The sequence below is a fragment of the Equus przewalskii genome, chromosome 12 (genome assembly GCF_037783145.1).
Source record: "Equus przewalskii isolate Varuska chromosome 12, EquPr2, whole genome shotgun sequence".
Lineage (NCBI taxonomy): Eukaryota > Metazoa > Chordata > Mammalia > Perissodactyla > Equidae > Equus > Equus przewalskii.
In genome coordinates, this window is record NC_091842.1 from 20,750,202 (window position 1) to 20,771,211 (window position 21,010).

A 21,010-nucleotide genomic window follows, 5' to 3' on the forward strand; every position below is an offset into this window, starting at 1 on the left:
TGCTTTTTTGGCTGTCTAATTAAAGCCTTCTGACTGGAATAAAAATAAATAAGTATATAAAAATCTGTATTTTAGTTCCTAGTGGGATATGGTTGTTGCCCACCCAGCAGATGCACAAATTTTAATGTCTAGGTTATGTAATAGCTTTTTTCAGAAACTGTGTGTGATGATAAACCTGGTGTCTGAGAGAATAAGGTGCTTTCCTCCTTCCTGTTGTGCCCCTTTCTCACTTTCTCTTCCCTCTGCCCAGCTAGCTTAGAGCAGTGAGCAGCAAGGTAGAGGGGACCAATCCAACAGATGAGATTTTAAAAAACTTTTAATTTGGAAATAATTTCAAACTGACAGAAAGATCGCAAGGAAAGAGTAGTACAAAGAACACTCATATACCCTTTACCCACACTCACCTGTTGTTAACATTTTGCCCTGCTTGCTTTATTGTTTGCACTTTATGTATATATATGCACATACATACACATATATACACACATCCCCACACAGCATTTTTTTCTGAACTGTTTGAGAGTAAGTTGCCTACATCATGGCCCATTTCCACCATATAGTGTATTTCCTAATAGGGGTGTTCTCTTATGTAACCACAGTGCAGTTGGCAACTTAATTAATTTAACATTGATTTGGCACTTTTTTCTGATCTACCATCTATATTCCATTTTTGTCATTTGGCCCAATTATGCCCTTTATACCATTTTTCCCTCCAGTAAAAGATCTAGTTTAGAATTAGGTGTAGCATTTACGTGTCTCGACTCTTTAGTCTTCTTTAGATTTGTTGTTGTAAATTTTTGAAACCAGTATACCTGTTCACTGGTGGCTAATTGGTGCCTCTTGTTTTTATGCATTGTCCAGTAGTACAGCAATAGTTTCCCGGAATAAAATGTGCTGTCCTCTGTGTACTAGATATTTCCTCTAATTGGGCCCCATGGGGACAGAATATGCCACCTCGACCGTATCACTACCACAGTGGGACTGGTTGGGCTTTCTGACCCAGACAACCTGGCAGTCGTCCTGCTCCTAACTCATGATCCTCAACAGTACACAGATCCCTTTTGTTCATGGAGGACACAGAAAATCTGGGCTCTTTGTGCAAACCTAAGAAATACTAGGGGGAGTGTCTTGCCATTGGTCAACTTTGTGGTGGTTTTAGACTATAGCAGAAAAGTGCCTTTTAATGACTAGAGTTATGTTTAGATGCAGCCAAGGTGTATGTTTTAATCAAATACTGAGTATCTGCATGGTCATATTGTACAAAGTTATATCTGTAGTTATTCCTGAAGGGCGCACCGGAACATGGTGTGCTCTTTGTTTCTTCCTTTCAGTAGAAGACATTTTTTTCCTGCAACTTTTGTACATAATTTTCTGAGTTAATTGCTTTAATGTATATCTGTACCCCTAGAATCCCCTCCGTTTAGCCTTGCCTCTGACTCTCTATCGCAAACAGGTGAAGGGAAACCACCTCCACATGAGTGAGGATGGCACTGAGAGCCAGGAGACCTGGCTTGCCACTCACTAGCTGTGCACCTTTGAGCAGGGCGTTAGGTGCCCCAGGGCTTCCCCTCCTGCACTTCTGAGTCCTAGACTTTGGAGGTTCAACTGGTTTCACCAATTGGTTTTTAGAGAAATAAAGTGAGATTTCTATTTCATCACGTTGTGTTTAGTTTGTTTTCTTAAAAGAACAGTATCTGCAGGTTGAGGCACAAAAGAGCAGTGACAGGAAAGATGGGAAGAAGACTTATTCTGAATACCGTTCTCCTGACTGGGGCTTTCTCAGTGTACTTTCTTGGTTTCTAGTGTTTTGAGCTGACTTTGGGAGGGGATAGAGAGATGTCACATTGATTCCTCTCAGGTGGTATTTTAAGCTCAGTGTTTCATCTCATTCTTGTATGCAGGCCTAAAGGCCAAAGAGATTTTTTTCCTCATCTGTTTTCTTTGCGGTGATGAAGAGTATAGGGAAGGAGAGTGTGTTTCTCTGTGTTTTTTTTAGTTGTGGGTCCTTCTAGTTGTGGCATGTGGGACGCCGCCTCAGCATGGCTTGATGAGTGCTGCCATGTCCGCACCCAGGATTCGAACCCGCGAAACCCTGGGCCACCGAAGCGGAGCGCGCGAACTTAATCACTCAGCCATGGGGCCAGCCCCAGGAGAGTGTTTTTTTGAGAGTTTAGACATCTCTGGTAATCCTGTTAGCTTCTGGAGAAAGTTTATATGAGATTGGATTTCTTTCCTATGGCATCTATTGTAACATATCAGGTATGTTTTGCATACTTTCTAACCTTGGTCAGCAGCTAGCATAGAATCTCTTTTCTCAGAAACCTTCTTTATATGCAAACAAATAGAGTAATAACGTTGCTCTAGGTATGCCACAGGAATGTTTGAGTGGAACTCTGGGATGCTAGCCCTCATTTAGGTTTGGTATCAAGGAGACCATGAACCTGAATATAGGAGGCCTATGTGATTCACCTCCTTGTAGAATACACAAAATGTGCCTCCTGGAAAAGGTGGCAAAAAGCTTGATAAAAGTTTCCTTAAAAAAGAGTCATTTTTTTCCTAATACCAATTTTGTAAAAAGGTTATCCTTTAGAGGGGGATGTTTTAGAGGCAGTTAGGTAAAACGTAACAGATTTAGTCAGGGTTTGAGAAAAGTGTCATATAGGTGCCTTATCTTAAGGGACAGAGCACTGTATTATCCACTTTCAGTCTGAGTGTTTTTACGATAAATTATTAGCAGTCTCCTGTTTTTCAAAACATATTCATTGAGTGCTTGTGAGCAAAGGTCATTATGATCAGAGCCCTTAAAGGGGGAATTTAAATAGAGTCATATATATCTTGAATTTGGAGGAATTACCAGTATTCCTGAGAAATTAAAAGTGAAATTAACAGTGTACTTCTTCCTTTTGCTCTCCTGAATTTGATCTGTATAATATTTGAGCACCAAACCGTGCTTCACGTGATAGAAAATACAAACGTATTAGGCAGTCTCTTTCCAGACCGTTTATGTTCTGGTTAGGGAGAGAGGCCTAGTATCTGTGAAGTATCGACAGTTTCAGATAGGATTTCCAGGCCCTACCTTGTTCCTGGCATTATGTTTACTATGTGCTTTACACAGATTATTTTTTTTAATCCTTAGAGCAATCCTATGTGTTAGGTTCTCTTATCATCCCCAGTTGTGCACAAGAGGACAAAGAATGACAGATTAAATAACTAGGCCAGGGTTGAGTTGTGTTCTGATCTGAACCCAAGGAACCCAACACCAGGGTCTGTGCTCTTTAATTTTGCCATTCTGAAATGACCGGAGAACAGTGCCATGGGCAGAACTCTATGGTGCTGATTACAAGACAAAGATAAAAGACGAAAACAACGAAGGGATCTTGTACTGTCAACTTTGTAAGAAATTTCATGAAGGTTGAACTATGAATCGCAGACCCAGGAATATTGGTTGATTCGGTAGTCCCTTAATAAAGGAGGCAGCAGTCTAGGTCTCTGGACCCCTGAACCATGAGCAGTGCCTTAAAAGGAGCAGATCAAGTCAAGGCAGGCACGGTTGAAAGCTCCTCCACTTTGCAGATTTTTACTCTTTCTGGAACAGAAAACTTTGGCTTATTTTAGATATAGACGTAGCTCTCGAAGGGTATATATTCTGAGCCCAGTTTAATTCATCCTGCCTAAGGATTTTAATATGCTAATAAGGTAAACTGAGTCACTCTTGGGGAAGCATAGGCTCATGGGATTATAATACTTTCTCTTGCCGCCTGGGCAGCTCTGAAGACAAATAGGTGATGGTTCCCAGGGATCAGGAGTCTCACGCTCAGACTTCACCTGTGGGCCAGCTACTAGCCCTCAAATTGCTCTTAATAGTTGTGATAATAGAGGAAAAACATAATTTCTAAATTCAGAGTCTGAAAATACCAATCTGAATGTTAAAAACAAGTATAACATTAAGATTTTAAAATTGAGTATGTATAATTACAGAAAAGTGAACAAATCATAATGCAAAGAGGCCATCCTTGTGTAACTAGCACTCAGATCAACAAAACAGAATATTACCAGCATCCCAGAATCCCTCCTTTGCAAAAGTAACCACTATTCTGGTGATAACACCATAGATTTGTTTTGCTTGTTTTTAAAGACTAACGTAAAATGAATAATGAAGGATGTGCTTTGGCTTCTTTCAGTTAGCATTGTGTTTGTGAAATTCATCCATGTTGTTGCATGTAGCAGTATTCGTTCATTCTTGTTGTCTTATTATAGTCTTCTGCTGAATAAACCACAGTTTATTCCATTCCACTGATTTTGGACATTTGGGTTCTTTCGACATTTTTGGATATTATGAATAATGGTACTGTGAACATTTTTTTGGTATACATTTACAAATTTCTGTTGGATATATTATCAAAGAATAGAACTGCAGGGTCATAAAGTATGCATATGTTCAGCTGCCAAATGATTTTCCAAAGTGGTTATATCAGTATATACTCCCATCAGCAGCAGTATATGCATGTTCTAGTTGCTCAGCATCCTCACTAACACGTTACTGTCTTTTTAACTGTAGCCATTCTGGTGGATTTGTAGCAGCATCTTGTTTTTAATTTGCCTTACCCTGATTACTAATGAGGTTGCACACTTATTTTATGTATAGACTTTTTGAATACCCTCTTTTATTACTAACTGTTAGCCTGTCAAAAAAATTAAGTCATTTGTCTTTTCCTTATTGATTTGTAGAGGTTATTTTATACTCTAATATGAGTTCTCTGTTATCTATATTGGAAATAGCTTCTCTAATTTTGTAGCTTTCTTTTACACTCTCTTCATTGTGCCGTCTGATGAACATTTCGGTTTGTCAGTTTTTTCTTTATGTTTAGTCCTTTTATGTGACCTGTTCAAGAAATTTTTCCTTTCCCCAAGGTCTTGAAGGTGTTCTTATTATTTTCTAGAAGCTTTATTGTTTTAACTCTCACATTTTATATCTACAATCCAATTAGAATTTTTTTGTGTTAATAGATCTCACTTGGTTTTAAGCTAATATCTTTCGTTAGTTCTTCGAGATTTGGGTCCTAAATCCCAACCAAGCACAAGATGGGAAGCAGTCAGCTGTACCTGAATCCTAAATGCTCTCCGTCCATCAGTCGGTGCAGTGCTTGAATAGCCTTTGGGAATTGAAGCTTTCTCTCCATACTGCACCGTGGCACTTGGTTTTTCTTTAAGGTTCTTTGTCCCTTTATTACTTGAAAGTGTAGTCTGCATGGAATTTTACCATGTCCTTAGTTGCCATTAATTCCTTAACCCACTGCAATCTGGATTCTGACTTCTCCGCCTGCTTGAAATAGCTTCCACTGGTTCCAGTGCCTTCTTGCCAAATGGGAATTCTCCAGTATCCTTCAACCATTTGCAGGTCTTGGACTTATCCTTTATGTCTTTACAACTCTGTTCTGATTGTATGACTTTGCCAGAGTGTCAGCCTCCTCTCCCTCTCCTGCACACTTACATAGTTTCATTTTGCAATCCAGTTGGAAAAGCCCCACTAGACATGTTTGAGACAAAGCCCTTAAGTCTGAGGGCATGAATCTCCAGTTTCAAAGTAGGCCTGTCCACTTTTATTGTTTTGCTTTGGTATTTAAGACCAATTAAAAAAGATAGCAGCCACGACTACGATTAGGTAATTCCTTAGAGTTTACATAGCAGCTTTACCTGGATCACTTTATTTGACCCTCAGAACACCCTGTGAGGGAAGTATTAGTATTGCAGTTATGGAAGTGATTGAAAATGCAGACAGCACGTTATTTGTTATTGTTGAGAAATACCTGGTGATACCACCAGATTAGGTTTTGGAGTTTGCTTTTTCGTGTAACCATCATTTAGTGAGAACGTCCATCCCGTGGTTTTTGTGGATGCTTGCGTCTTTCCACTTTCTGTGGACATGTTAGCTTCTTGGGTTGGAGCTGGAGGGTGGGGTGGATGGGACTGGGAGTGGAGAGTTGGATTCTTTGGGGAGATTGTCAGGAACTTGCCCCAGCAGCCTTTAATGCATGGCTGATAATTGTCAAGTTCACAAACCTTTGCCTCAGGAACCAGTATGAAATAAACCTTGGTGGCTGATTTCCTGAATGTGATGAGCTCAGGTTTTTTTCCCAGGATCTACTCTAATGTGACTACTACAAGAAAAAGTTGTGGAGTAGGTATCACTTGAAGGTGTGTCCTTCATTTTCAGGAATCCATTTTGGCTCCAGAAGAACTACTGATTTATCTTAACTAAATAGGTAACTTTAATTCAACAAATATCTCTTGATTTCTGTTTATTTTTACTTTTCCCCAGGAAGTTACTTTAACATGAGATTTTCCTTTGATTCTTTTAAATCTTCCCACAAGTCTTTTTTTTTTTTAAACAGCACATCCTCTTTTCAGATGAAATGGTATACCAAGTCAGTTTATGAAACAGACCAAGGCATTCTTTTATTGATAGAAATTCATTTTAGAAATTTTAACGTCTAGCAGTTAGAAATTCTGTCAGAACGGTGAGGCTGTTTTGCAACACAAGAACTTGCAACAGGTTAAAAAAGATTGCAGTCTTATTTTAGTCTCATATTCCAGTTATTTCTGCATTTGAAAAAATTGTTGTTTTTAATAACAGCTTAACTTGCAATCCAAGGATATTTTTCTCTTGAACTGGTATATTGGTTTGAAAAAGGAGTAGAGGGCTAGCCTTTGTCATAAATATAAAATTCAGGAAAGAAAGAACCTCAAACTCATAATTGCTAAAACTCTCGTACAATAATTCATCATTCAACATATCAGAGTTCACTTGTCGCTCAGCCGTCATACCATGACTGCAGTGTGGGAGGGACAGCCATGCCTGGCACTCCTTCAGTGTGGCCCCTGTGTGTTGTGTAGTGTGCTTGCATTTGCTAGTTCTGTAGATGGGCTGATTCAGCCTCTATAATTAGTACTAGCCCTAAGAAATGCTGGTTTATCTATAGAGGTGGCCCAAGTTCCTCAGTCTCCTCAAAAGTTAATTACCAAATGGAGGCCTCTAGTAATATTACAGTTTGATACATAACACTCTTGAGTGTGGATTTGTTTTAAAATGCAGTTTTTAATAGTTGGCTCACTCTGGGGGCATTGGAGAGGATATGGGAAATGGAAGGAGGGAAGGTGGGTGGGAAGAAAGGAATTGAGAGATAATTAAGAAATCAGAACTGCTGTTGAGTTTCGATTATCTTTGGGTAGATTAATGCCAGTGAGGATTCAGAAATGGTCTGAGAATGCTCACCTTTTTGCAGACGGGTTGTGTGAAGGAGTGTTTACTCAAACTCATTGGCTACAGCTGATGTCCCTTACTTCAGTGAGAGAAGAGGAAGTAGGTTTGGGGCTCCATATGGAAGAGGGAGAGGATGAGCACTGGGGGCCTTGGGCCCCTCTCCTCTCATTCTCCCTGAGCTCTTCTGCTGAGAGTCTGCTTCTCTGTGGGTCTGTGGTTGGAGGTGCTGTCTACTTTTGAGTCCCTGCTCAGCTTGGCTCTTAGGTGGGCCTTGATCTTTGTTGGCTGCTCATGCGAGGTTGAGAGTGTGACACCTGAAGCGCCTTCAAGATACCCCAAGAATCCATCCAGCACTTTGACTACAGTTGCTCTGAATCAAAATATGGATAATTATTCAGACATGGGGTAAATGTATTGTTGATGGATAGTCTAGAGGGAACCCTAACTTTCTTCCTGAATCTCTTCACTCTACCTATTCAGTTAGGGCCAGGGGCTGTTAATTTGCTCTCAGTGTTTCCAGAATTAAATTTTGGATTATTTTCTCCTTTTTCCTTAGCATAAATAATTGAAAATTGATTGCACAGTAGCGTGAATTTATAGAGTATGCTAAAGCTTTTGAGTTTTAAGTCACCTTGGACATTCTCTTCAGTTTTTCTTGCTTATACTGTGTATTTGAAGAATGTTGAACCAGGGTGTTTTGAGGAAGTAAGTGACGATTGCTGTTGAATGTGACCTGGAAGGAACTGAGGAACAATAGAACTGGAGGTACAGTGTATTGATTTTTTTTCAAATTCCTTTGATAGGCATCTGAAGAGGCCTCCCTCAGAGCATTGGAAAGTCTGATGACAGAGTTTTTCCATGACTGTACAACCAATGAAAGGAAACGTGAGATCGGTAAGTGAAGTGTTGAGTGTTAAGAGTCGTTTGTAATAAAAAGCCCCAGTGGGGAGGAAGGAGTTGGTAGCCTGGGCTGGTCAAGCCTGCAGGATTGCTCTGGTTCTGCTGGTTGGTGGCTGGTGAGGTCTGCAAATCCAACTGCGAGGGCTGTAGTCCATGGAGCCCGCTATAATCCATAGTGATGGATTGTCTTTCCTTTGGCCAAGTGTAGAAAACCCCTCCCTCTGCTTTGTTCTTAATTTTAGCAATATTGAACTTTCTAAGAAGTCTGTGACTATTAATTTAAAAAAAGTTTTGATGAATAAAGCCTTCAAACAACAGAGAGACATAGGTCTAATCACTTCCTGTCTTCTAGGAATCTCAGCATCTTCTAGAATGTCTTTTTGAATTTTATATTCATTGATATGAACAATATTCATTAAAGCATACTGTAAACTAGGAATTGTATTCAAGGGTTAGATCTCTGCTTCGGGGACATGCTGCACTGTGGTCCTTGAGTAATCTTTTTTTTCCTCTGAGTCCTCATTTAACCCTTGGACTTGAACATGAAAAATGTTTTTCTCTATCCAAACCTAAAGGTTTTTCTCTTGGATGTCTGTACTTATCTTACATTTGTTGCTTTCACCTCCTTGGAGGCCTTTTTCAGTGTCTTTGGGGCTCTGAAGGCCCATTTCCCTGCCCCACTTGGCTTCTCTAAGTGTTGGCCAGTTAAGTGTTGTGGCCAGTTTCCACCTTTGGCCCAAAACTCAATTGGGGTTCGGATTTCCAGGTGGCCGGTAGACCTTTTTGGCTGCAGCCCATTTTCCCTTGCATCCTCTGAACATCACCTCAGCTTCTTGTAGGTGCTAACTTCTTATTTCCTTTAATTTTAAATTTGGTGGTCTCTTTTGGGGCTGCCCTGAACATGCCTTTCTTTTCCAAGGGAGTGCTCTGTAGAGGACCAGAGCATTTGTAAACAAAGGTTTGCTGACAGAAGCTGGGCTCAGTAGATGATCAGGCAGCTGGCCTAGAGGATCCGCTCTGCTCGCTTCCCCGCGTCCCTCTTACTGCTCCGTTGGACTGACCCTCCTCCTGCCCCCAGAGTGACCCCCTGTTAGTTTTATGCTACCAAAGTACCTGATAGTGAAAGTGTCACTGGTGATTCTTACCCAAGGAGGTGAAAAACCTTTCCCTTACATCAATCTGCTATATTCCAGCACTTATTTCCCTGAGTCCTTTTTGTAGCTTATGATTGAAATGCTTTTGGTTTTTCTCTTAATTTTTGGTTTGCAAAGCAAATATTGCTCACCTTCAACATTCATAAATTAAAAATGGAACCTTCTGAACATGCTTTATTCTAATCTGATTTTAAAATAGCTTTAAATAACCAGATGCTACAAATGTCTAATTTAAATGCAGGCTAAGGGGAATCTGGGTGTTTGGTTCTGTACAGTGGGCATGTCTTAGTTCAGTTCTCTTTGTACCTAGTCTTCATAGCTTTATTCGAGTGTGTGGGCTGCAACCACTTTTTTGCTTCTTTTTTGATGTCTTAGGATAAACTAAAGACTTTCCTAGCTAGGTGGCAGAGAGGAGGGAGGCCTTTTATTGTAGTGGCTCCACCCACCCTCCACCAAAGGTGTATTATTCGTGCTCTAGAGGTAGAGCTGTTAGCAGGGAATCTCAAGAGACAGTCTGGTCATTTTAATGGTGGAGGAAGCTGAAGCATCAGAGAGGAGCAAAGATTCGCTCGGGATCAGACTCAGTGAATTAGTGGCAAACTCTAGAACAGACCCCAAAATTCCTCATTTCCAGCCAAAGCTCGTTCTCTCTGGTTTGACTTCACCTCTAGGATTCATAGAAACTTGCACTTAGTTCTCAGAACAGGCCATCAGCTTCATTTTAGGGAATTTTTAATGAAAGTGCCCTGGTGCATTTAGCCTAAGTTGTAGGGCGCTCGCAGAGCAGTGACGTTAGGATTAGAATGGGCTGCTGGGATTCCTCCTTTTCCAAGGTCTTCCTAGAATCCATCAGGGTTGTTGCCTTTGTATTTTTGCCCATTTTGTGTCAGGTTTCATGAGCAGTGCAACTGGTCAAGCAAAGTGACTAAGGGACATCATGTCCAGAACCATGGTGACAGACTCTTAGTGCTTGCTGTCTGTGGTTCTGGCTGTTGCTACCAGCAGCCTGAGGAGGAGGAAAAGCATTTCTGGCTGATTTGATATGGACAGGGCTGCTCCTGGCAACTCGCATGATTGCTACTCTTACTTACGGACTTTTTTGGGTGGTATTTTGAAATGAAACCAACCCAAATGAAGAGAATTAGCCATCTCGAATCCTCAGGCATTTTTCCTATCCTGTATTTATAAGGTTAGTCTTAATCTTTTCTTTTCTTACTTCTCTAGCCATCATTTTGTGTGTGTGTGTGTGTGTGTGTGTGTGTGTGTGGAACAATGTGAGTGAGTGCTGAGGAGGTCTATAAAGCTGGTACCCCAGAGGAAACAAATTAACAATTAGCCATCATTTATAAGGGGAAATGACACTTTTATAGCTGTCTGTCCACACATTAGGTTAGGTAAGAACTTCAGCAGTGAAAGTTTCTCTGCCTCAAAGAGCGTCCACACTGGCTTTTAGATGACTGAATACACTGCCAGTGTTCACGGCCACCTCAGAGTCAGAAAAATGTGTGGTCTGTCCTGTCTATCTTGAAAAATCAGCTGGATTTTCTAGTTGTTTTTGACGTCATTTACATTACATGGAGAGAGGCATGTTTAAAAAATAATGACAGCTCAGCCTTGTATTGATTTCATGTATTTTCATAGCCACCTTTTGTCACTGTTTAACTTTTCCAGAGGAACTTCTTAATAACTTTGCCCAGCAAATAGGAGCCTGGAGATTCTGCCTGTATTTTCTCTCCAGCACTAGGAATGACTATGTAATGATGTACAGTTTAACGGTTTTTGAGGTAAGTTGTCAGGTAATTTTATACTGTTTTGAAGAGTATTTTGTAGTTACATTACCATGTCGTTGGTGCGAGACTGTAGCTTTGATGTATGGATGCTGGGAAGTGGTGGTAACTCAGCTCAGGGACTTCGGCCCACATACTGCCTTTACCAGGATGTCTGAGGTTCTGGGGTACCTCTCCATCTTCAACACCAGAAAGGTAAGATGGGGTTAGGTAGATAGGTCAGTCGTTTGTGATAACATGTAACTTTTCCTTCCATGTTACATTTAAAACAGAAAGATGATTAAAGAAAAATAGTTTGGGAGGAGGGATGATACTCATAATACCATCATCCCAACCACAAAATTTTCATTTATATCAGCCCTCTTCCAATCTTTGCCTTCCTATGCACACTTTTTTTTAACCTAGTTATAATCACATTGCTTATGCCCTTTTGTATTCTGCTTTTTTCCCCATTTGCCTTTCTATTATATTCCCGTGAGTGGTGGTTTTACCACTGTTGACCAAGCCATTCTACTATTTTTGAACATGAAAGTTGTTTCTGTCGTTATTTTTTGATGGCCATTAGACAGTGGTGTAATAGAAAGTTTTGCACATAAAACTTTTTGTTTCTCTTAAATTATTTAGCAGATCTTCCTAAGAATGAGATTGTTGTATCAAAGGATTTGAATATTTTTACTATTCTTATTGCCAAATTGCCCCAAACCTTTGTTTAAAAGCACGGTTTCTTGTTTATTGAGGTGATGTTGCTAACCATTGGATGAAAACTAGTGATTTTTGTGTATAGATTGTTAACCTAAAAGATGTGTATTTGTTTTTCAGAATCTGATCAATAAAATGTGGCTTGGGGTCCCATCTCAGGATAAGATGGAAATCCGTAGCTGCCTGCCCAAACTCCTTTTGGCTCACCACAAAACCTTACCTTACTTCATCCGGAACAAGCTCTGCAAAGTTATTGTTGATATTGGCCGTCAAGATTGGCCCATGTTCTACCATGACTTTTTTACTAACATTTTACAGGTAAGGATATACTTAAGGAAACTTTATCTTGTAAATAGTTTGTTTGTAGAAGTGATTATTTTCTTGTCTTAAAGAGGAGTTGTAAGATTAGCATTTTGGAACTGTAGTAGTGAGGTCAGTGTAGGATAGATGATCTCATTCACTTAACTTTGTGTTCTTGAGACACGTACCTTTGTGCAATGGAGAAACGGGGGGAAACCCAATTGCTTTTTGACCTCTAGTGAAATTTTGTTCAGCAGATATTTAAAAAGGCTAGTTGTCTTCCTCTGTTCTCTACTACTTCCCTCTTTCCACTCCTTTAAAAATGACTTCTTTATCCTCGTGCAGTCTTCGTGACTTTGAAACACCCCATAGTGGAAAGAGCACTGGACAGGGAGGCAGTGGGTTTGGAGTCTGCATCCATTTTTGTCACAGATCTTCTTTGATTTTAGCAACTGCTGTCTCTTGTCTGAGCCTCCATTTCCTTCTTTGTAAAATGAGAGGACTGGGCTAAGAGATCTTTAAGATCCTTTCCAATTGTATTATTCTCTGCTGCTTATTTGTCTATGAGAACCAGTCACTGGCATGAAAGCCATGTCAAGAATGATTGGTGCTCAATTGTTGACATTTCTGATAATGATAAAGTAATAATCCTTTTCTTTAGGTATTGGGAAACAAGACCAGACCAATTCTAGAATCAACTTCACCATCATATAAGCCTTTGATTAAATGATCTAAAAGGGTTTTTTTGGCTCACTTCCATCATGGTCTGCTTGCAGTCTGAAGAGCATAGTTTTTTTGCTTTTTTAAAAAATTTTCTGACAGTTGGCTGGGACGTTTATGCAGTTTATACCATAATTGTGGCAACTACCATACCAGGCAGAGAGGATTTGATTCAGGGGTTATGTGTGTTGCTTATACCCTTACTGGGCAACTAGAGAAGGAAGTAGTTGAAGTCGAGAATGACCCCTCTTCTCCCTGCCTCCTCCTGCATGTGCACTAGCACACACATCACACCTTTCTGGAGTCCGTTCTTCAGATTCCTGATACCTGCCGAGCTGGACCTGTGGTCAGATTGTGCCTGGGGCCAGATAGTTAAGGGGCAAGCAGCATAGGAAAGAATTGCTGTTTCTTCTCTGATTGGGTGGTGTAAGAACCTGAACTTGATCTTCAACCTAAAGGTGCTTATGCTGTTAAAATAAATTGCAGAGATTACCTAGATTATGAGCTTAGATTATATATGTGAAGATGGCTAAGAGAAACACTTTTAATAAAAAAGCTTTCTGGACACAAAGCTAGTGAGAAGAAAAATTATACATGTTATCAGGCTGTTCTTTCAAGTAAAGAATAACTTTGATTTTCACTTGGCTTCTGGCCCAACCTTCTCCCCTTCCTCCAAATGATGAGAGAAAGAAGGGGTTTAAGATATGTTTTCTGTGTTGTAGGAATTTTTATTTCCGGGGAGCACAGAAGCATTTCATATCTACAGGAAAGTGTTTTGCCAAATGGAATATTTGGTAATATGAGTCCTTCCTAGCTGAGAGAGTAAGAATGAAGGCTTTGGGGGGAAATAGCGACAAAAGAGGTAGAAGAGACAGACGTGAAGGGGGAGTAGTGGATAATGTAAAAATACAGATTGATAACCCAAAGGTCTCCAAGTGGAAAGAGATGCTTATGAAGGGTCAGTTCTACTGTATTATGTAAAGAAAAATTGTTAGAGGAGGGGTTTCCTGTTTTTCCCCTACTGGATTATCAGAATTTAAGTTGTTCTTAGAAATAGTCCAAACTTATCGAAAATGAAGAGAAAAGTTTGTGGAGGATGTACTTGAAGTTTCAGCATTCAAGAGAACTGATTTAGTAGCATTTTTAACACGCGGTTAATGACTACTGGTTTTCCATATGCTGCTTCTGAGGGCGGGGGAATTCAAGTCCCCGTGATCGAGTACTCTCTCCTCTTTGGGGATGAGCCTTGCCTTGGTCTGCAGTGGGAAAGTGCCCTGTACTTCTTGAAGCAGAGAATACGTATTCTATGTGGGTGCGGTTCCTGGTGTCCTCCTCTTCCTGAAGGCTTATGTTGTATAGATTGCGCAAATAAAAAGCTTATTTGTATCAGGGAGTGAACTGCGTTTAAAGTTAATAATGATTAAAGAAAATGGTCAAGTGTTCCTTAAATTGCTTGCTCTTTTATAGATTGTAGCATATAACTCAAGAGGGAATTTTAGTGACAACTCGCTTACTTTTAACCATTTCTGGAAACTAAAAAATAAATGTAATGGTAATGCTTCGAATTTTGAGAAATTGATTAGAAAGATATAAGTAGTGTTATGCTGTTGAAAGTGTACCTTTTTTTCTGTCTCTTGTTTAAGGAAACTTTCCTGTGGTCTAGTGGATATTGTAGGTGATAGAAAAGTGACTTAATTTGCTACATAGGTATTTGCAAAATCATAACTCTGGTCATAGTTTGACGATGTGTATGCATGTTTCTGCTCTGCCACATGTTTACTCTTGGATTTTTATGAAGCATGCAAAGCTTAGAACTGTAAAGGTGATGTAACACCTGAGTGTTGAAAAGATACCACAAATTAGTTTACACGTATCTTAATCACTAGTATAGTAACCTGGGCAGAGTAGCCAGAGCTCTGTTGGGAATCTGGACATGTATAAAAATTGTCATGTTAGGTGTCAAAGAGCATTGTTTTCTTCTTGTTTTTAAGTTCATGGTATTAGAGTTTGTCTTTAAAATAAGATGAGGGCCAGCCATAGTGGCCTGGTGGTTAAGTGCGGTGTGCTCTGCTTCGGCATCCTGGGTTCGGTTCCTGGACGCAGACCTACACCACTCATCTTTCAGTGGCCATGCTGTGGTGGCAGCTCAAATACAAAAGAAGAAGATTGGGGGCTGGCCTGGTGGCCTACTGGTGAAGTCTGCACACTCCGCTTCAGCAGCTGGGGGTTCGTGGGTTTGGATCCTGGGTGCGGACCTACACACCACTCACTAAACCATGTTGTGGTGGTGACCCACATACAAAATAGAGGAAGATCAGCACAGATGTTAGTTCAATGGCAATCTTCCTCAAGTAGAAAGAAGACGACTGGCAACAGATGGTTGCTCAGGGCTAATCTTCCTCTCCTAAAAAAACAAAGGAAGATTGGCAACAGACATTAGCTCAGAGCAAATCTTCCTCAGCAAAAAGAAGAGATGAGAACGATTTGAATTGTTAAAAAAGGTACATAAATGTACTGTCATTTTTCTAAAGCATTGTTTTATGTAGCCTGTTCATGTAAGATTAAACACCAGAGGTATTTTGCAGTCCCTTTGTACCTTAATTAGCCAGACACTCTGCTCAGAACTTACTTTTTTCTGGCAGTTGATCCAGTCGCCTGTGACAACCCCCCTCGGGCTGATCATGTTGAAGACAACTTCAGAAGAACTGGCTTGTCCCCGAGAGGACCTCAGTGTGGCTCGGAAGGAGGAGCTGCGGAAGCTGCTGCTGGACCAGGTGCAGACAGTGCTCGGGCTGCTGACAGGTGAGCAGTTTGGTGGTGCCGAAAGACAGAGGCTGCCTGCCGACGCCAGGGCTTGGGCCCTGCATTCAGGAGTTTTGAGCAGTTGTTGTAGCTATTACTGAGACTGAGCATAACAACAGAAGAATGTGTGCTGTATTCCCAACACCTAACCCATTGTCTAGCACATGATTCCACTTCAAAAAATATTTGTAACTTATTTTCCTTATCGTATTTCATTAATTGGTCCTGACTGCAACTGTGATTATAATGAGGTATAGACCAGATCATAGGAATGTGATTGAAATGCTGATTACTGCACTCTAAGTAAGATGGGTGGTAATTATTTAAAATAATTTGAATTTAAGATCAGGAGGAGTTGGAGGAGTAGGAAGATGTGAAAATTTCTAATTCTGTGCAGGGAAGTGAGACAAGGTGTGGGATCAACGCCCTGTGCACTAGGTTGTAGTTTATATGTAGCATTTTCTTCGTCATCTTGTCTGTTTTATTAGAGCCTCATGACAAGGTAAAGAGTAAGAATAAGCAGAAAGCGAGCAGCAGAACAGGACAGGAAAGTAGGAAGAGAGTGGAGCACCATGAGTCCTGAGGGCCATGATGGCTGCTGCGCGGGAGCCTGCTTGTTACAAGGCGCAGGTGCAGTGCCTGGCCACAAGGCCCTTGAGGACTGGGAGCCTGGGCCTGCTGCTTGAAGGAATGTTGTAGTGGAAAGAAGTGTTTTTATCTCTAGCTCCTCTACTCAGGTTTCTTCTTGGATGTCTAGGAACTTTTTTTCTTTTGTATGTGTTACAGAAGTGTTTGGCACATAAAATTGGTTGTAAGAAAGCTTCATCAAAAGTAAGCTTGTCATTTGCCTCCCACCCTTCTCCACATCCCCAGGGGGAAACTCAAACCTCGGAGTATTTATTCATTCAAAGCATATTTATTGACACTCCCAACTAGATGTTAAATTTCTAGAGTTAGGGGTTGTGTCTGATACCTCTATGTCGTACTGTGTGGACATTAAAATTTTTTAAATTGATATGTAATTCATGTATTATAAGATCCACCATTTTAAAGTGTAACAACTCAGTCATTTTTAATGTATCACAAGGTTGTGCAACTGTCACACTATCTAATTCCAGAACATATTCATGAACCCCTGGCAACCACTAGAGTATTTTCTGTCTCTGTGGGTTTTCCTCTTTGTACTCTTCATAAAAATGGAATGCTATTTTCCGGGTTTATCCATGTTGTAATATTAAAGATTTTGAGAACAAAATATTTTCAGAAACTTTTACGATCATCTTATATACTAGGTTCTGTAAGGAGATACAAAGGAATAAAATACAGTCCCTGCTCTCTAGTAATGTATACTCTAGTAGGGGAGAGAGACAAACAGACACTTAAAAGGCAGAGTGTTAAGAGTTACAGTAGAGGTATGTTTTATGTGCAGGCAAAACTGAGCAGGCAAGAAGACTTCCTGGAGGAGGCGATAGCTGAGTGAAATTCTGAGGGACAGACAGGTAGCAGTTAGTCTGGTGGAAAGGTCGAGTTGAGATTGAGGGGAGGAGAGCACATCAGAGGTTGAGAAAGAAAAGGACATGTGGAAGGACCTGCAAACAGTTCAGCGTGGTGAAGCCTTGTGTGTGGGGTGGGGATGAGGCCAGATGGGGAGAGCAGAGGCCAGATGCTGAGATTCTGTGGGATGGTGCTGTTTCCTGGGTGGGGAATAAGAGGATCAGTGGCAGGAAAGGACAGGTTGAGTTTGGAATATTCCAGTGGTGTTGTCCAGGAAGCAGTTGGACATATAGTTGAGAGAGGGATGTTTAAATAGTGATGTTTGATCACAGATATCAATAAATCATTTTTCTAAATCTGATTTTCATATGTTGGACTTTATTTCTCTATTAAAGTCAGTTTCTCCTTTCTCGATAGGTATCTTGGAGACTGTCTGGGACAAGCACAGTGTTACTGCTGCCACCCCACCACCATCCCCAACCTCAGGAGAAAGTGGTATGGTCTGCCCACCACATATGGTGTTCCTCTTTTTAAATGCAGTTTTGGGGGTCTCTGCAGGGTAGCAATTGCTTATCTGTGCCAGATACAGATACTGATTCTTCCTTAATCTATTTTTGGCCTCTCTGGGTTACTAGCTTTCTTACTTAGTTCCTCGTAAGTACTTGCACTTTCTAATATAATATTTTGAACAGTGTATTTTGTTTCTTTCTTGCCCATCAGGAAGATGGCACCTTTGATCTTCTGTCATCTACTTCCATCCCCTTCAGCTTATAACTGCTGTCCCTCCTGGTTTGTTTTCCCCTTTTTCTCAAATTTCATGGCTATATTGCTCATGCTGAGATTGGTATGAGCCTGTGGGCTTGACAGGTCTGCTCTGCAGTTATGCGGGGGTTGGGGTTGCAGAGTTGCAGGAGGTGGGTGGCAGCCTGAAGGAGGGGACATGGGAATGTAGAGTGCTTTCTTCTCCACTGGGCTCAGGGAAAGGTCATGTTGGCCTGGACAGATTGGGGATCAGTGTGCAGTTGACTTACATCAGTTCAGAATAATTTGATAAAACATGGGCATATTTATAGTGGTTATTAAATGGTTTACTGGTGGCTAGTTATTGTCCATAGTTATATTAATATTAACAGGTATTAATATTATCTGTTTCAAAAGTGCAGACATCTAAAAATGGCGTCTTTCAAGGATGACTGGAAAGAGGAAATTGTGTCTGAGCAGGAACTTTTAGTTTCTAAATGCTTCTGTTTACACTAAATGATCACAAATGCTTTTCAAGTAGAGTGCATGCTGTGAATTGGCACGTATTTCTTCCCCTCTGTAAAGGTTGATAGGGCTGGTGAGAGCTATTTCCACATCTTCTCCTTACGCAAGGAGATGAGCTGTTGAAATCAGACGTCGCTAAGCCCTAGCTATTTCATGCAGCCTGTTAATATGTGGAAGTTGAAATTCTTGCAGAGTTACTGTAGAAGTGAAAATATATCATGAAGTTTTGAGGACTGCTCATAGTATACTAATTTATTCCAAATTCCGTTTATCATACTTGGGTTAAAAACTGTTAGAGAGTCATTTGTCATACTTCTTAGATGAAAACTATTACAGAATTCTAGAGTATATTAAAAGCACACAGGAAATTGAGCTTGATTTGTGCTTGGTGGCAAACTGTCATTTTCCAGGTGGCTATTTGAGGTGACTTAGCAAATTTGCATTTTGCAATATTTGAAAGAAGAAGGAAGAGATTACAAAGGATGCAGAGATTTGATTTTATGAGTGTATGCCTTGGAATCTCCTGCAGTTTCACAGATCTTCAAGTTTGTCATTTTATTTAAATAATAGTTTGCAAAGATTAGTTCTTTTGAATTAGTTTTGTTTTTAGATAGTTGGATACTAGCTTGCATCCAGTTTAGGTTAGCAGCAGCCGTTTACTCCAGTAAAACTTGTTTTTCTGAGATCATTTTCCAGTACCAAAAGTTGTGTGTTTTAGTTGGCTTTGTTCAGGTACATGTTCTGAGCTAACTCAATTTATGCTTTAATAGACTTATTTTTCTGGAGGCCCGGTTGTGGAATATCAGATAATACAGATCAAAAATATATGCTTGCCTCTTTCCTGTGTTGCTTAGGTTTTGTTTATGAGGTTAGGTGAAATAAAATATGAATTAACTTGACATTTCCATATAAACAAAACCTAAAAATATGGTGTGTACTTCTTGAGAATTACATCTTAGACACTATTAAAAATTTTCAGTCTTGAATTTTACTATTTGAGAAAAAGCAAAATAAATTGAGACTGTGGGGTCCTTGGGAGTTAAGTAAGCTTTTAAGCTGTTATACTTCCCCTTAAAAGAAAAACAGAATTGCGTGTTCATTTGTTACGCTTTTTTTTTCCTTATGACGATTGCAGGTGAAGTCGTCAGATCTTGCTCCATTAGTCGGTCAGCGCCAATGATTCAATCAACATCTATTTTGATGCTTTTGCTCAACTGCCTTTGTGCACTTAAGATACCAAGTTAAGCAGTAAAACTTCTAAAAAGTTGTTTAGCTTTCTTGACCATAAGCTCAGTTTTGTGTAGGAAATTCATTCTGAGAAACCTTAGGGCCTAGTGAGTAAACCTCCTAATTCCCGAACACAGCCCATCAGTAGTCCCACCAGGCTTGCCCTGCCCTGCCCAGGTCCCTGTGCAGCTCCCTGTTGGACATAGCCCCGTGGGCTTTTGGTCTCTTTTCTCACACTCTTTCTTGTAACCTCATGTTCTGTCTGATCACTTTCAAATAGCAAAGCCCAGGGCCTAGTCCCTGCAACAACGGCTCTTAACAGTCTGGGTAGAGAAGGAGGTTTGAAGGGTGTATGTGGTTTATTTCTCAGAATACTTCCCCAGATTGTTGCCTTAGCTCCTAAACTCACCTCACTAGACCAGAATCCTGTGAAGTACGTGATAGTTTTCTCTCTCGTTTACAAACAAGGAAATAGGTTCATGGGGACTTGCCAGAGGTCACACTGTCAGTTAGTGGTGGAACAGGGATGTGAACCCATCATTGCCAAGTCCAAGTGCCCTGTCTTTGTCCTAAGTTTGCTTTCTTGGTCACTCTCACCACTTCTGCCTGCCTCGTCCTTCCCTTGGTGTAGAGTTCTGGCTCTGCCATGTGCTCTATTCCTTCTCCTCTTGTCCTTGGCTGTAAGAGGAGAATAGCTGTCCTCTGAGGATCGAATGAGGGAAGATGTGGATGTGCCCTCCGCCGCCTGTGGCTGTTGCTTCCTTCTGCACTTGTGCAGCCTCAGCCCTCTTCCTGAGTTAGTATCCTCTTATCCTCAGTTTTTGCATGGACAAATGGGAACAGAAAGTGAACAAAATTGAATTATGTAAATATTGCAATTCTGAGTTAGCTTTGATTGTTCTGCAGCAAAAATTAAGGGGCTGTATTGTCCACGTGGTATGTAGTTTCAAATATAGATCTCTGCATTTACTGGTGATGGAAAACTTTTCAGAGTGAAGATATATTAGAGAACTCAAATGATTGAGACCAATTTATACCTTCCTATTTTCCAGACTTTGCAAATTGCATTATCTTTGTGCACTTGCAAATCTTTTCATGTATTCCCTTATAAGCTACTTATAGAAAGGTTGGACTTGGAAGGGTCACTCACAGCTGCTGTGATCTTGTTTTCTCTTCTTAAAGCCTCCTTGAATAGAGTTTCTCCCCGTTTTACTGGACTAAGGCTACGGTTAGATCAGTGGTTCTCAATTGGGGCAGTTTTGCCCGCAGGGGACATTTGACAATATGAAGAAATCTTTTGGTTAACATAACTGGAGGAGAAGTTAATACTGGCATCCAGTGAGTAGAAGTCAGGGATGCTGCGGAATGTGCTACAATGCACAGAACAACAGAGAATTTTC

At 40.5% G+C, this 21,010-nt stretch overlaps 1 protein-coding gene across 2 annotated transcripts in view; it reads left to right on the plus strand.

Moving 5' to 3' along the window:
* XPO6 (exportin 6) overlaps positions 1 to 21,010 on the plus strand; it is a 94,310-nt gene that overhangs the window by 22,812 nt on the left and 50,488 nt on the right. For both annotated transcript variants that reach the window (XM_008530942.2, XM_008530943.2), the window contains exons 2-6: positions 8,065 to 8,155; positions 10,987 to 11,099; positions 11,922 to 12,119; positions 15,464 to 15,623; positions 17,535 to 17,612. In XM_008530942.2, the coding sequence (XP_008529164.2) occupies positions 8,065 to 8,155; positions 10,987 to 11,099; positions 11,922 to 12,119; positions 15,464 to 15,623; positions 17,535 to 17,612 (640 nt within the window). The remainder of the gene's footprint in view (positions 1 to 8,064; positions 8,156 to 10,986; positions 11,100 to 11,921; positions 12,120 to 15,463; positions 15,624 to 17,534; positions 17,613 to 21,010) is intronic.